The sequence below is a fragment of the Capricornis sumatraensis genome, chromosome 8, assembly GCF_032405125.1.
Source record: "Capricornis sumatraensis isolate serow.1 chromosome 8, serow.2, whole genome shotgun sequence".
In the NCBI taxonomy this organism is placed as follows: domain Eukaryota; kingdom Metazoa; phylum Chordata; class Mammalia; order Artiodactyla; family Bovidae; genus Capricornis; species Capricornis sumatraensis.
The window spans coordinates 92,917,918-92,933,376 of record NC_091076.1 but is presented as its reverse complement, the minus strand read 5'-3'; the positions used below and the strand labels follow the sequence as shown (position 1 = coordinate 92,933,376).

The 15,459-nt window shown below is 49.4% G+C and overlaps 2 protein-coding genes across 2 annotated transcripts; both read right to left on the bottom strand.

Annotated features, from left to right (window-relative positions):
• Positions 1 to 101: 101 nt before the first annotated feature.
• VPS25 (vacuolar protein sorting 25 homolog) lies at positions 102 to 5,061 on the bottom strand. The gene is made up of 6 exons (XM_068977556.1): positions 4,976 to 5,061; positions 4,614 to 4,759; positions 3,727 to 3,780; positions 3,290 to 3,378; positions 2,451 to 2,526; positions 102 to 917 (listed from the first exon to the last, which is right to left on the bottom strand). Exons 1-6 carry the CDS (start codon positions 5,026 to 5,028, stop codon positions 805 to 807), a joined length of 531 nt encoding a protein of 176 aa, XP_068833657.1. The 5' UTR covers positions 5,029 to 5,061; the 3' UTR covers positions 102 to 804.
• Positions 5,062 to 8,705: 3,644 nt separating this feature from the next.
• RAMP2 (receptor activity modifying protein 2) lies at positions 8,706 to 10,437 on the bottom strand. The gene is made up of 4 exons (XM_068978701.1): positions 10,320 to 10,437; positions 9,820 to 9,885; positions 9,248 to 9,359; positions 8,706 to 9,130 (listed from the first exon to the last, which is right to left on the bottom strand). The coding sequence occupies exons 1-4, from the start codon at positions 10,417 to 10,419 to the stop codon at positions 8,875 to 8,877; spliced, it is 534 nt and encodes a 177-aa protein (XP_068834802.1). The 5' UTR covers positions 10,420 to 10,437; the 3' UTR covers positions 8,706 to 8,874.
• Between the last annotated feature and the right edge of the window lie 5,022 nt (positions 10,438 to 15,459).

Genomic DNA, 15,459 nt, shown 5'->3' with positions numbered 1-15,459 from the left:
GGGGATTCACTCAGCGTTGTTAACAGATCACAGTACTCCCCTTGCTCATTCTAGTAGTAACTTCAGCAGCAAGCAGTGGGGTTAAGCTTTTTAATAATCATAAATCCGTGTTGGGCCCCAGCTCTCATGGCCAGGCCCCCTCCTGGGCCTTCTATCTTCACATTGCCTGGAGGGCTGCCTGCAGCCAGGGCTTTGCCCATCCCCTAGGAGGGATCCAGCACCAGCCTGAGAGGAGGCAGTAGCAGCTAAAGGGGTGGGGGTGGAGGGTGGGGTTGGGGGAAGAGAGACAGAAGCTTGTGGGGGGGGTGGTGGTGGTGTGTGTGTGTGTGTCAGAAGCTTGTGCAGGCTGTGTGTGTGACAAGCTTGTGCAGGCTGTGTGTGTGTGCACACGCGTACACTTACGTGTATGACAGAAGCTTGTGCAGGCTGTGTGTGTGTACTTACGTGTATGACAGACAGAAGCTTGTGCAAGCTGTTTGTGTGTGTGTGTGTACTTACATGTATGACAGAAGCTTGTGCAGGCCGTGTGTGTGTACTTACGTGTATGACACAAGTGAAGTGCTGGGTTTCAGACCCTGGCTCAGGAGAGTTGGGACAAGGAGAAGCACATATTCCCTCCCTGGCACCTCAGCCTCACCGGATCCCAGGGACAGACAAATGAGATAAGCAGGAAACCCACCCATGGACTAAAGCCCTTTTGAGTCAGGCGGAGTCACAGATCCAGTCTGTGGGGACACTTGGTCTGTCTCCCTTTGAAAGCCCTGGCAGGGTGGGAGGTAAGAAGTAAAGGGAGATAGGTCTCTGCTAGAAGAACTTGACACCTCGGCCATCGCTGACAGTGATGATCTCGGCCTTGTGCTCCTGCTGGAGGGCTTGCAGAGCCCGCAGTAGGGTTGCCTCATCCAGCCCGTGGAACTCTGGACAGGGAAAGATGAGCAGTCAGGGACACGCTGCTAGGGGCTCAAGGCCTCTGAGGAGAGCAGTTGAGCTCGAAGCAGAGAACTTTCCAGGCCAACAGTACTGCTACAGCTACCACCCACCCTTTCTGGGTATTCTTCAGGAGTAAAGGGTGGACGAAAGCCTGAGTCAACATGAAACGAGAGTTCATGCTATTTCCCCCTTCCTGTTTGCTCTGTCAGACTCAAAGCCTGCACACTCTCGCACCATCCCCCCATTAGTATCTCTATATTCAAGAGTAACCCCATTTGCTTGTGAGGCACAAAAAAGGGGCCCTGACAAGTCCAGGGAGGTCAAGGCTCTTGTCACTGGATGCTGTCCCTAACTGGGTCTGTACCCATTGGGAGGACCTGTCCTAACACACTGAGGTATAGCCATGCTTCTGGCCAGGAGACTGCAAAGGTCTAGCACAGATATCTGCCCTATCCTAGTTAAAAAAAAAAAAAAGAACAAAGCTGGGAGCCAAGGGCCAGCTGAGTATCTAGAGACACGGCAAGATACTGCAGGGAGCTGTGAGAGGCAGGAGGCAAGTCCTAACAGGCTTGCACAACACACCCCCTGCGGGGCCCAGCTCTTGAGTCAGGGAGCTTGCTTTCCAAGGAAGCCTTCAACTTTGCCTGGCCTGAGTGGTGGGCTGGGCAATGCTGCAGCACTTAAGTCATGGCATAATGGTGGGAGTAGCAAGCAGAGGCCTGCAGGAAAGAGGGGAAAGCCAAGTGCTGTTAACTATTGGGGCAGCCAGGCCTGGCAGAAAGGGGAGGTGCCCCCTTTACCCAGATCAGACTGGTACTTTTGATGATCCTGGGGATCAACACATTATGGAATCAGAGATAAAAGAGCTAAGAGAGTATTTACACTATGTAAAAATCAAAACAGTATACAAATCCCAGTCTGGCCAGAAACCAAGGTATTCTAAAGGGCTGGGGATGGGGTGTCAGCCCAATCCCTTCAGCTGACACCCACAGATCTTGAACCCTCTATTAGAAAGGGTGAAAGAAAGCCAGAGTCAACAAGGAATGGAGATTTCAGGCTTAATCTCCTGCCCTGGTTCCTCATTCAGCATCTACACCAATAATTCTTAACTTTTCATGGGTCACAGACACCCTTCAATATCTTATAACACGGAGGACCTCACTGGCAGTCTACTGGTTAAGATTCCATGCTTTAACTGCAGGAGGCACAGGTTCAATACCCGGTTGGGGAACTTAGATCCATACATGCCCTGTGGCATGGCCAAAAAAGTTTTTTTTTTAAGTCTTAAAATATGGACTTTATCCCTAGATAAATGGATATACACCCCCACAGACAAAGATTGTGGGTGTTCTGCATGTGAATTCAGGTGGTTTATAGACATCTTGGACATGGGGTTAACAACCTTTGTATTATTTAGTATGTGGAATTTACAGAGAAAAACATGGGAAATTTGAATGTCAACTAAACAAGATTAGAGAGAATTCACATGATAAAACTGGGGGGAGAGGGAAAAGCATTACCCTCATCCTCTGTGTCTTCCCCATTGGTCAGTTCATACAGGGTGAACACGGAGTTGTTCTGGCCACTCTTGGAAACCTATGGACACAGAATACAGGGACTGAGTAAGACCCAGGAATTTCCTGGGAGAAGGCAAACTCCCAGCTCCACCTCTGACCCAGGAATGATACTTATTCCCAAACCAGAGCTGTCACCTCAGCAGAGGAGTGGCTGAAAACCCACAAACCTTACAGGTGCTATATTTATACATGTACACACATGCTCAGAACCACTAAACCACAGGCCTTCACGTGTCTGAGGAATGACCTCTCATCCTGGTTGTTTTCCTGTTCAGAAATGGGTGGTGTATGTTTGTTATATTTGGGTTGTTGCTGCTTCTTCCCCTCCTCTCTCTTGGGAATGTTCAGGGCTGGTGGTGACCTGGAATGCAGGGGAGAGAGGCTGTCCCCACACCCACATTGGTTCAGAGTCTCATTTATATTGTGGGCAGCCCCATAAGGATGTAGTGGGGGAGGGGGTCCAGGTTTTTGTGTTTTTTTCTCTTCCTTTCCCCATTTATCTTTTGTGGCCAGAGGCTCCAGCCAACAACAGTATTCATGGTTCCCAGTACTGCATTCTCCAAACATGGCCTCACACAGCCCCTGGCCTTCTACTGGCAAAGACAGGGAAGTTCTTTGCAGCCAGGGAAATTGAGTCACTGAAAGAGGCTTGCCTGGGAGACCTACATTTCCTCTTTCTGCCCTCCCCTACTTTGCTAATTGTGGATCTGAAAACACCAGGTATCTGCTGAGCATAGAGTCATTCTCCTTTGCCATGGGTCACTGTGTCAGAATAGTCTCACCCACTGATAGATGAGCTTCCCCCATTCTTCTGGCCTCCGCCACATGATCAGGAAGCTAGACTTGTTCTTATCCAACCACTCAAGATTCCCTGCAAAAGATACTTATGAAAGCATCGTGCTCCAAGAAGAAACAAAGAGGCAAACTAAAGGTGGAACAGAGTGGAAAAGACTCAGCTTTCAGAAAGAGCAATTCAAAAATTGTTTTACTATCTGCAAGGCATCCATTTTCTCTTCTTCAGGTCTTGGGGCACAGATGGAGAAATTCCAATTTTGTAAACCAGTGGGGGAAAAGAACCCAGGGAACTGGGCTACTGTACAGAACACTCTGGGTTCCAAGCCAGGAGAGGAAAAAAAAGTTCTTAAAAGACTTCTGCTAATTTGTCCTCAGGAGAACCCCACTAGGAAGAAAAATAAGGAATCTGATGAACTGGACCCACCTTTCTTCCTCAGTTCCTCTAACACAACCTGGATTGATTCCACAGGCAGCTTCCCTGGTTTAAGGTTAAGGGAACGGCATTAATGGAATGAACTGGTGGGATGAAATTTCTCAGAGCCAGGCTCATGCTACCAACTACCATTCTTCTCCCTTCTACACACTGAGATGTGCAATTCCACAACAGGATGTAAATTGGCATTTCCTGCATACTGGGGAGGGGGAAGGTAAAAAGAAACTAATCTGATTAAAAGGAAAAGCTTTAGGGACTTCCCTGGTGGTCTAGTAGTTAGGATTCCGCCCTTCCAATGCAGGGGGCCCTAAAATGCCAGGCAAAAAAGAAAAAGTGTTTTGTTTTTGTTTGTTAAAAAGAGCTTTAGAGAATGAAAGATACTATCATTTCTCACTCCCTGTCCTCTCTCCTTCCTCCAACCATTGTCCAGATATTTTAAGGATGAACCAGGCAGCAAAAGAAAACCATCCTTACTTCCTGGGGTGAGGAGAGTAGGCGGAGAAAATTACTGAAGGTAATGCTAGAGTTTGAGTCTTATACAGAAGACATACAGAAGACTTAAGTTTCAACAAGTCAAAAGCGGTCAGGTCGAAAAACCCTGGTACTTGGCTTCAGGGCCGAAATTGTAAGATCTGAACGACACCTAGGTACTCATCACTGTCTAAAACAAGAGGGAGTTGGTGCTGCATTGGGGCTGGCGTCAGGAGTTGGGGGCGAGGGGGCGGGAACGGATGTCAGCTACACAAACCGGCTCTTTCCTAAGGCCGGTCTGGATGGGAACCTGTCTTCTGTGGGTGGAGAGGGAGTGTGAAGTCTGCGCATGTGGGAAAGGTAGAAGTGCATGTGTGTGGGCTGTGGAAGTGCCTGAGGGAGGATACGCTGGAGCTTCACGTTGTTGAAGAGCGGGCTCTCCTGGGCTTCCATCACCGTCATGCTGGACTGTTTATGCAGGCGGCAGAAGGACAGGACCAGCGAGCACCAGGCGGCCAGCTGCTTCTGCCGAGTGTCCACGTTCGGCTGCAACCTGCCGGGTGAAGCGGGTGGGGCGCAGAATTAGAGGACCTGAGAGAGGGCGAGCGGCAGCACTTGCCAGAGGAGCATTCGGGGAAGAAAGTGAGGGACTGCGGGTAGTGGCGACCGGGTCCATTCTCCCCCTCCCCATTTGAAGCATTAGGGCTGAGCCCGGGGTCCGGGGGAGGGGAGGGAGGTCCATCGGGGCTTCTGGGGGTCTAAGCCTCACGTAAAGAAGGGTGGGAAGCGATACTGCCACGGCCACTCGAAACTCATCGCCATCGTAGTAGCCCAGGAAACCCAGGACCCGCCGGCAAAGGACTTCCGGTCTCCGCTCCGGCACGTCCGGACAGAAAGCGCTGCAGAAAGGTTCCGGGAGCCTCTGGGGAGAAAGGAGGCCCAACCGGAGGGATCTTCATCAGCCCGTTTCTTGCCATTATCCCCATATTCTTACGAGCTAGAGCAGAAGGGGCCCCGAGAAGTTTTCTGATTCCACCTCAGAGAGAACAGTGACTTCCCCAAAGTGGCACAGTTAGAACTGCAAGAAGAACCCAGGTCTCCGGGACCCAGCCTAGGCTTGTTTCCCCTATACGGGGCTTCTTTTAATCTTAACGTTTGTGTCGCTTTTAACTTAAACCCTTCACAGTTCCCCTCAATTCCTGTGTCCTTCGACTCCATCTTCCCCAGGAGCTCATTTGTAGCTTTTATACCTGGAAATGGCTCCGCTTCCATGATTCAGAGCTGCCGTATTTGAGCACAGCCACCTCTGTCTCACCTCTCCCATGTCCTCTGTTTCTAGTCTCAAGGCCCGGGACTCCACTGGTCTTGACTTCCCACCTGGCCTAGACTACTCAGTTCTGTCCCCTTGCCTGGTCCCCTGCTGCTCATTTTACAAACCGGAGTTGTCGATCGCTGCCCACCTATTCCTCAATCTTTTCTTCACGCCTTAAACCGTGGAGTATTACTGACAGGGGAAAAAAAAAAAATCACCGGAACTTTCTGACTGAGCCTCAAATTCCCTGACTGACCTCACTGCTGTTCTATCAGTGCAGCCCAGTGATGCTTTGTCTTCTTATTGATTCCCTGTCACATTCCTTAAGGTAACTTTTCAAAATTTTCCATACACATCAAGCCATTCCACCAGTTCCCTTCTCTTGCCTCTCTGCAGAATGCCCATCTCTTCTGTTTTTATGAGATTGAGGCCATGCATGTGAACCTCTTAGTCCTTCCTCTCTGTCACCACACTCAATTCATCTCTCAGTTTCTTTCCCTTTTACTCCTTTGCCCACTCCACACAGCTTGTGGGATCTTAGTTCCCAGACCAGGGATAGAACTGGAGCTCAGCAATGAGAGTGCGGAGTCTTAAGGGCTGGACAGCCAGAGAACCCCCTCGACAAGGCCAGCCCTTTGGCATCTGTTTGCCTCTCCTTTCCAGTTTCCTCCAGGACTTCTTTGTGCATCATCTTCCCTTCTTTTTCCCTTTCTCCTGGCTCCTCTCCTCTAGTCTACATATGCTGAGGTCATCCCTACTTGAAAATTTGTAGTTTCCTTGACTCTACCACCCTCTCAATTTCCTGTCTGATCTCTAACATCTCCCCACTGAAGTCTGTCTTTCACTGTGTACAGTCCCTGGTCCACAGAAGTGTCCAACAAATATTTATTAAATGACTAAATGAGTGAACCCTTCAATGGATAATGTTCTCTCAAAGGGCACCATCTCCTTTGCGTCCATTGGCTTTCTTTATCCTTGTTCTGCTGATTCTGATCTTTCCCTTTTGTCTTCTTTAGTCCTCACTGTATATGTATGCATGTTTTCTAAGGACAGCAGCTTTCTTTAGTATACCTTCTCTCTGGAAACTCTCACCCCTCTCATGGCTTCACGTGGCATTTCTCTGCAGGGGACTAAACCTGTATTCCTAACTCCAACTTTTTTATACTACCAGCAGCAACAAGACCACTCCCATTTCCAACTCCCTATGTCAGAAGCCCTTCACTCCCTGTTATGTTACATCTTGTTCCATTGTTATATTATACATATATAATATGTATATTTTTCTTCAAGCCAGCTTCTCCTCTTAATGGCCCTTTAAATATTATTACTTCCATCATTGTCCTGCTGCTGCTACTGCTAAGTCGCTTGTCATGTCCGACTCTGTGCGACCCCAGATGGCAACCTACCATTGTCCTAGTAACTCAAATTCAAAGCCAGAGTCAGCTCTAACCTCTCCTCTTGTTCACCTTCATATTGAAATCCTGTGGATTCCCTCCCCTATTTTGCCTTTTCCTACTTTTTAATTATTTTCTGTTTCTCCATTCAGCACTCCTTTGGTCCATGCCCTTGTTTTATCAAACCTGGATTATTGCAATAATTTTCTAATTCATCTCTTTTTCTACTGTCTCCCATAGGAGAATCCTCTCCATTTAAGACCTAGTCAGATGCCAACTCCACAATCACCCTCCTGTGACCTCAGCTAGACTGCACCTTAGCTCAATGTGACTCCTCCTTCCTTTACACTCAGATGACATTTGGCTTGTATCCCTTGCATGATTCTCCTCACACCTTCCATTGTTTTTGTTTATGTGTGCACATGTCAGCTCCCTTGCCAGATGAAAGACATCAAAGCAGAACCAAGCTTTATCTTACTTGTCTTCCCAACACAATAGGCTATTTACAGTGACTTGCACCAACATGCTTTTGATGTATATTAGTAAAATGCATGAAGGCAAATACGGGCCAAAAAGAGGACAGATACATCCTTGGAGAAGATAGATGCATTATGGGAATAGAGCAAAGATTCTCATGGTGAAACCTCAAAATGTCCTAGGGAATAAAGTGTGTCTCAGAGAATAAATAGATATATTCCAGGAAATATATACATATATATCTGTGGAATAGACAGGCATGTCCCAGGAAGTGGCTATGTACTCAGGAAGGCAGATATTTCAACAAGGAAGGAAGGAGAGTTCCTAAAGAGGTGCCAGGTGCCACAAGGAATAAACAGGTATCTTTTTAAAGAACAAAGCTACTGTCTAGATGTTTCTGATGACCTGGCAGTTTTGTCCCAGGGAGAACTGACGGTGAAGGTTCTGTGGTGAAACCCAGGCCTCACCATCCAAGGAACATACAGGAATGTCTGTATACAGAAACGGTGGGTCGCTAGGTATGGCCCTTAACAGTGGGAAAGTGTCTTAAGGGAGCATAAGCATGGCTTAAGAAGCTAAAAGAAGCAGCCAATGAAGAACTAGTGGTTGCTGTGGAGATAACAGGTCTTTGATCTCACAGTTCAGTTTTGAGCTTCTTCCAGGCCATGTCCATCTTCTGGTTGTTGGCTTTAGTGGACACGAGGGGGCAGTGTGTGGCCAGGCTATAGGCCACACCCACCCAGGGTCCGGGACAATGTAGAATGAGAGCCAATGACCTGGAGGGGAAGTCCTGTGGTGAGTCTAGTAGAGGAAACCCCACTGCCTTTGCCCTCAATCCTGAGGTCCTTAGGGATGGACTCCCGTTGGTTCCATCAGGGTTTCTATTACCAGGCCCTGGGAGTAAACTGAGGCATGAGGAAGGGGAAAATTCAGGGCTTCTGGCTGGCACCCCCTCCTTGCAGAAGTCACAACAGAGTCCTCTCTTCCCACCCCTCTCACCTCCCCAGCTGCTGTCCAGACCGGAAGGGAGTCTCTTCCTGCAAGTTTCCTGAAGCTGGGTTTGGATAGGGGCAGGAAAGGCCTGGCCTTGGGAGGAAGGGATATAGGGGCGTGGCCTTCAGGTGGAGGAGGGAGTTCAGGAGGGACCAGTAAGTGAACAAAACAGTGGACCTCTCTAGATTCTTCTAGCTCTGCTGCCCAGCGCTGAGGGCCTGTGGGAATGGCAGAGACTCTGGAAGGAGACAGCCCCCTACCTGCCCCCCACACACACCCCGGAATGGAGAGGGGAACAACGTACAAAAAAAAGGAAAGGTTTATTTTGAAGATTACAGAACTTGCACGATGACCCCACCCAGCTTCCATTTCCACCAATTGAAGAATCTCCAGTTGGGGTGGGAGCCAGAGAAGGAAGTAGGGAGGGGAGGGGAGAGAGCAGGTGGTGGCAGAGGAAAGGAGTAAGATGGCTGCCAAGCAGCTCATGCCACCCTAGGTCTGCGCTTCACTGTCTTTACTCCTCCACACCACGAGGGTGACAAGGAAGGGGATGAGGCAGATGGGGGCTATGATCATGGCCAGGAGCACATCTTCTGGGGGGTCTGAGAAGGTGGGTTGCACCAGGGAGCAGTTGGCAAAGTGGATGTGGTGAGTCTCAAAGATGATCTCTTCCGCCCAGGGATTGGGGAAGCCCAGGCCAAACTCTTCTGCACCCTTTTCCAAGCAGTCTCGAAGGAAGCTATAAGGCCTAGAGACAGGAGAGGGCTAGAGTGAGGGAAGGGTTGGGGCCAGAAAGAGGACTGCCCCACACTCACCCGCAGGGAGCAAGCCCCAGGCCCAAGCCTACCTCCAGCACTGCCCCTACCTGCTAATCAGGGCCCAGTCACACCAGTCCTTCTTGATAGAGTCCATCTGAACCTCATAATCGCGCCAGCATTGTTGGACATTTGTCCCATAGGTCTCCAACACCGTTTTCCCTGTGGGCAGAGATGCTGCACATTGACCATAACCTGCCGCACCCTCCAAGCCCTCTGGTTCAGGTACTTCCATTGTGGAACCGCTGTTCCTGTCTTCAAATATGGGAACTACCCAGAGAGCCTCAGAAAATTTCCCAAGCAAGATACTCCTAGCTGAGGAGAGAGTCCCAGCTCAGGAAAAGTTTAATGCCTTCCACGTACACTGGACTTTCCAGCCTGGCAAGAGTTTCCACATGCACTTTTTCAGGAATATTCTAACCCACCTGTGAGATGGGCCAGCTCATAGCTGGTTGGGGGCTTTGTGGGATTAGAGGTAGACAGACAAGAAACCCTGAGAGAGAGAACAGAAGGGAGTTTAGGGGCACCAATTGGTTTGGGGCTTGGCTTGTGGAAAAGGAACCATCCCCACTGACCTCTCTTCTTCCCTGGGGCCACCCTCCCACAGTCGCTGGCTACTCACCATCCGACTTGGAGCCGTCTGGGGTGGGAAGAAGCTGAGCCAGGGATTCCTGGGGCTTCAGGACAGCTGTTGGCAGAAAAGGGACAGGGAGATGGGAGGATGGGGATGTGGAGCCAGGAGGAAGCGGGGTGTGGGTTGGGGTCTGAGACTCTTGAAAGTCAGGGCTACTTTCAGAAGAGACAGAGAGCACTCCAGGCCCCCACGCGGTGCCTTGGTGCCCAGAAGAGAGGGGGCCGCACCAGTTCCTTCACACATTCAAAACTCCTCCTTCTTCGCCAGCTCCAGACCTCCCAAGAGCTTTATGCAGGGGCCTCGGGCACTCAGCTTTTCCCCAAGTGGGAAGCAGATCGCGCTGCGCCCTCGCTGCGGTGAGGCCGGGTACCATCCAGAGGGCAGCGCGGTCCGCACCCGCACGCCGGGGCCCGTTCCGAGACGTCCAGTCCCTCTCCCCTCCAGGGCCTCCCGCGCCTCCCGCCCGGACCTCCGGGCGCTGCACTTACCGCCCAGCAGGAGGAGGAGGCGGAGCGCAGCCGGTCGCCCGGCGCGGGTGGCGGGGAGCCACGGGCTGCCGACAGCGCGCTCCGCCCGGAGCGAGGCCATCGCACGGCGAGCAGGCGAGGAGGAGCGGCGGCGCTGAGCCGGGCCCGGGCGTGGGCTCCTATATCCCGGTCCCAAGCCGCAGGAAGCCGCGCAGCTTCCTCGCGGGGGCTGGGACGGCTGCGGCCACGTGGGGGGCGGGGGCGACGCCCGGGGCCGGCGGGCTGGAGGGGGAGTCGCTGCCCCACCCGGCCCTGGCGCCCGCCGCTCCCTCCGCCCGGCCGGCGTTGGCCCACCCCTTCTGCTAGCTCACCCCGCGGGGCTGGACAGCTCCCCTCGTAACCCCAGAACCGAGATCCATTTCCTGGGCTCGGCCGCGTGGCGCCGAGGACTCGTCAGGTCTCCGAGCATCTGCTCCCCGAACTCTCGTGGCCCCTTTTCTTTCTCGGTGAGGTGGGGCTGTGTGGGGAGATAGTGAAGAGGGAGGGGGCTGGGAGCTCAGAAGGCTTCTCAACACTGCAGTCTCTAAGGCTGGAGGTTGCGGCTGCCCTGAGCCATGGGGGAAGGGGCTCCTGGAGCTGGGCTCAGAGTTCCCGTTCCCTGGGAACACCCACTGATGTCAGTCTGCCTGCCAAAACCCGAGGAGGAGGAGGAGGAGAGGAGGAGAAGGAGGAGGAGAGGAGAAGGAGGAAAGGGAGCCAGCCCTGGGAACCCCCTGGGGAGAAGGCCTGAGGATGGGGTACAGGGAAACCAAAGTCCAAATACCCTCCCTTCGAAGCACCCCCTGGGGCCTAGACCCCCCAAACCAGATTGAGCACAGGGGCAAAAGTATGATTGCTCCATCCCCAAGAAGGTGGCCACAACTCCTCAGGACCAAGGTTGTGAGAAGGGAAGAGTTTAGAACCTACGATGGGCGACTTCATCGTGAGGTGGGTACAAACTTTACTGCTCAGAGGGAAGAGCCGGGGACTGGAGCTCAGAGTCTCTGAGTTCTAATCCTGTCTTCCCACTTTCCAGTTACATAGCCTGCAATGTCTTCCGTTACCTTAGTGAATTCTCAGATTATCCCCATGTAAAAGAGGGGTGCTACCCTGATCTGCAGTGATAGTGATGCTTGTGAAAGGGCATTGCCCTCACTCAGCAGAGTCTAGTTTCCTTTCCTCCTTTCCTAAGGACTTGCCTGAAGTGACGCAGCTGAGAAACAGCAAGGCTGAGTCTGGGGCCCCAGTGGCCCTGACTGCTGCCACACCACAGCTGACTGTGTGTCCTAAGCCAGAACTTCATCATTCTGAGGATCCCAGAAGCTGATTTGTTCATGACGTTCTACTCCAGACACAGCTGTCAGCACCAAACTTTCCCAAATTACTCCCAGACACTGACCCTTGGACTCAGCTGCTGCTGTGTCCTGGTTTACAGGATTCCTGCCCACCACAAATTATCTTTCATGATCTCACTTCAGATCTTCATCTCAGGGTCTTAGGCTCTTAAATCATGGCCACTGATAACCTGTTGGTCTTCTATCGTTAGGATCAAGAGGTTGCTTTAGCAAGGAATCCAGAGGGAGACGGGAACTGGCATGAACCCCAAAGCCTTCCTAGTGAGGACTGTCTTCTGCAGTGTACAGAAAAGAGCCAGGCAGCCTTGGAGTCATTTCAGGCTAGAACCAAATTCCACTCCTTCCCTCCTACCTGTGATTGCACTTTCTCAGAAGGAAGCATGGTCAAGAGGGAGATTTCTAGGTAACAAGATGGGAGGAGGAAGCCAGGAGGGACAGAAAGCAAAATCAGCCATTGCCATTGGCCAGAAGCACCTGAGTCTGCTATGGGTTAGAATTGGGGTTGGGATTAAGATGAAAGTTGACAAAAACACATGTTGGACTTTAGATAAAGCAATATGGAATAATGAATAAAAACAAAAATTGATTAGGTTTCTGAAGGCAGGTATTGCGTCTGTCTCGCTGTGTAACCTTAGGTAGGTCATTTCACATCTTTGGAGCTCAATATTTTCATATATAAAATGGCCTGGGACTTCCCTGGTGGTTCAGTCGTTAAGACTCCGCACCTTCAGTGTAGGGGGTGAGAGTTCAGTCTCTGGTTGGGGAACTAAGATCCCACATGCTGCACAGTGCAGCCAAAAATAATAATAATGACTGTAGTAACAAAAGGGAAATATAAGTGACTTGGTAGAAAGTGGTGTTTTAGCCCTAGTGTTGGGTTTAAGCTAGCATCAAGATATGGAGACCTCCAAAGGAGAGCTTGTTGTAATCTTTCCTGGACTTGGGAGTCCAAACCTCCTGTTGGAGAATCTGGAAATTTCCTCTCCTGATTTCCCTCTTCTCACTCTTCCTTAGTTGGATGTTCGGCTGTTTTCACTGACCTCTGGGGGCATCGCGGTAACTGGGGGTCTGCTATGCAGGTCCTTTGAGACTGAACGGGGACTAGAAACCTCATCTTTTCCAAGTGGTTATAGGAAATGATCTGTAGCAAGGGCCAGAGAAGGGCTTCATTAGGGACAGAGGCTGGTTCTTTCATGGGAGGTCCTATTTTCCTCCCCTGGGTAGGGGGGCTTACCTTTCCTTTCTATTTCTGCTTTAAAACTACATCTTTTTAAAAAAATTATAAATTTATTTATTTTAATTAATGAATACAGTGAAAAAACCAAGTTGCAAAAAAGTTTGTGTAATCTAATACCTTTATGTGAAAGTTAGAATTTTGACATATAAGCATTTGTAATTTCTTAGAAAATAAACTATTAATCATTGAAAAAAAATAAAACTACATCTTTTTGCTGTAAAGACATACTTTTTAATTGCAAGTAATACATAAGTATACAGTAAGTCCCCTACATACAGATGAGTTCGATTATGGGAGTACATTCGTAAGTTCAGTTTGTTTTTAAGTGCAACAAACAGAACTAGCCTAGGTACCCAACTAACAGAATCAGCTGTATAGTACTGCACTGTAATAGGCTTATAATACTTTCACATAAATAATACATAAAAACAAACAAAAAACATTTTTAATCTTTCAATACAGTACCTTATAAAGTACAGTACAACAGCTGGTGTACAGAGGCTGGTATTGAGTGAACAGGCAAGAAGTGTTATTGACTAGAGGAAGAAGAGGGGGTGGGTGATGGTATAGCTGAAGGCTCATCAGCAATAGGAGATGGAGGGCAAGCTGCAGTTTCATTTATGCATGACATTGATGGAATGCACATTTGCATCTTTGAAAGCTTACAACTTGAAGGTTCATATGTAGGAGACTTAACTGTATACTAATTGCAAAATATTTAAAAACAGAAAACATTATACCCCCATTCCTTTCTCACCTCCCCCACATATTTTGGACTGAAAGGAAAATTAGAATTAATATCCTTGTTGTTCAGTGATTTTTTTTTTAAGATAGTAATATGTCTTGGGTTATCGTTGATACTGTATGTAAATATGTTTCTTTCTTTTTAATTACCATATAGTATTTTCTTCAGTCTTTTTCTCTTATGTCCAGTGGAATCCAGGCTTTGAGTTCCCTATAGAATCTCTTATTCCTGTGTCCTTACCCCACTTCCACCTCCCAGTGCCTGGGAAGAGAAAGATCTGGTTCTGATCCAACTGGACATTGACCTGAGATTTCTGGCTTCAACCTGTATTGACTTCTCCTGGGCAGGGATCTCACTGCCATGTACATGTCTCTTCTTATTACTAGCTGATGGCCATCCTGCCTGGAGCAGGGGGAGAGGTGATTTGATCCTAAGAAGGAGTGCCTTTTCTAATCCTCAGCCTTCCCCCTATACTCACAGGCAAATCCAGAACAACATGAGGCAGTCAAAAACACAGGCAGCCTCCTACACAGTAAAATTACATCCAGAGCATCCAGGAATTACCATCTCTACCGAGAAGAGACATTCGCACATGCTGGTGTCTTCCCCAGCTGTCTGCAAAATAAAGAACAGAGCACAGGAAAAGGTGTGGGGGAGAGTCAGGGTCGGGGAAGCCCAAAGTTCCAGCTGGGAAGGACTGATCTTTCCAAGCTGGAGAGAGGAGACTGTCTTCTTCAGAGTGCAGGGAGGCATCAGGGAAACTCAGAAGAGCTACAGCCGGGGAGCCAGCTGGCTAAGGGAGGGAAGACGAGAGTAGGGACCCAACTACTCCATCTCTCCCCAGCCTCCTCGTTTCCAGGATACTGGCATGAGAAGCATGACCGTCTCTCATGGGGAAGAATGGTTATCAGAAAAAAATGTTGACTCTCTTATCATATATATAAGTTATGAGAGAAAAGCAGGGAAAATGGTCAAGCCATATTCCTCACCAACTGCTGGGGACTTAAAAGTAGTCACATTTATTGAACAATTATTATGTGCTGCAGAGTGTGTTCTCTGACACTTATGCCCAGTGATTTGCAAGCATTTCTTAAAAATTCCCCACCACAACATCAGAATTATCTTGTCCCTGGATGAAATGGAGAAAACATGAGTGATTTGCCCAAGGTCTCAGAGGAAGTAATTGGCAAAGCCAGGGTTTGAAATCAGGACTACTTGATGCTACTACTTCATGCTTTAAAAAAAAAAAAAAAAAATTATTTGGCTGTGCTGGGTCTTGGTTGCAGCATGCAAGATCTTTAGTTGCGGCATGCAAACTCTTAGGTGCGGCATGTAGGATCTAGTTCTCTGACCAGGGAATAAATAGTACCTGGGATCCTGCATGGGAGCACAGGGTCTTAGCCACTGGACCACCAGGAAAGTTCCCTTTACTGAATCTTGAGTGGAAGAGAGAAGGATAGAGAGATTCTTCCACAATCAGATGGGTCCCTCTAAAAATAAGATCCTGCTTTACTCAACTCCGTATACAATGTCCCCCCCACTTCCCTCCCTGACTCAGGCTGGACCATGACATCACATGGTGGAGGCTGTTTTTCTGAAAAGAACCCGGGCCAGATTTACAAGAATGACATTCAGACAGCGTGACTGAAGAGGACCATGGCCAAAAGACCACAGCACACACCCAGCAGTACTGAGAACACTGCCGGTCCCTCGGCACCTGGGGCTGACTCATGCTTGCTGTGAGGACCCAATGCCAGATGCCAGGATTGCTTTGACCCTTCTTGC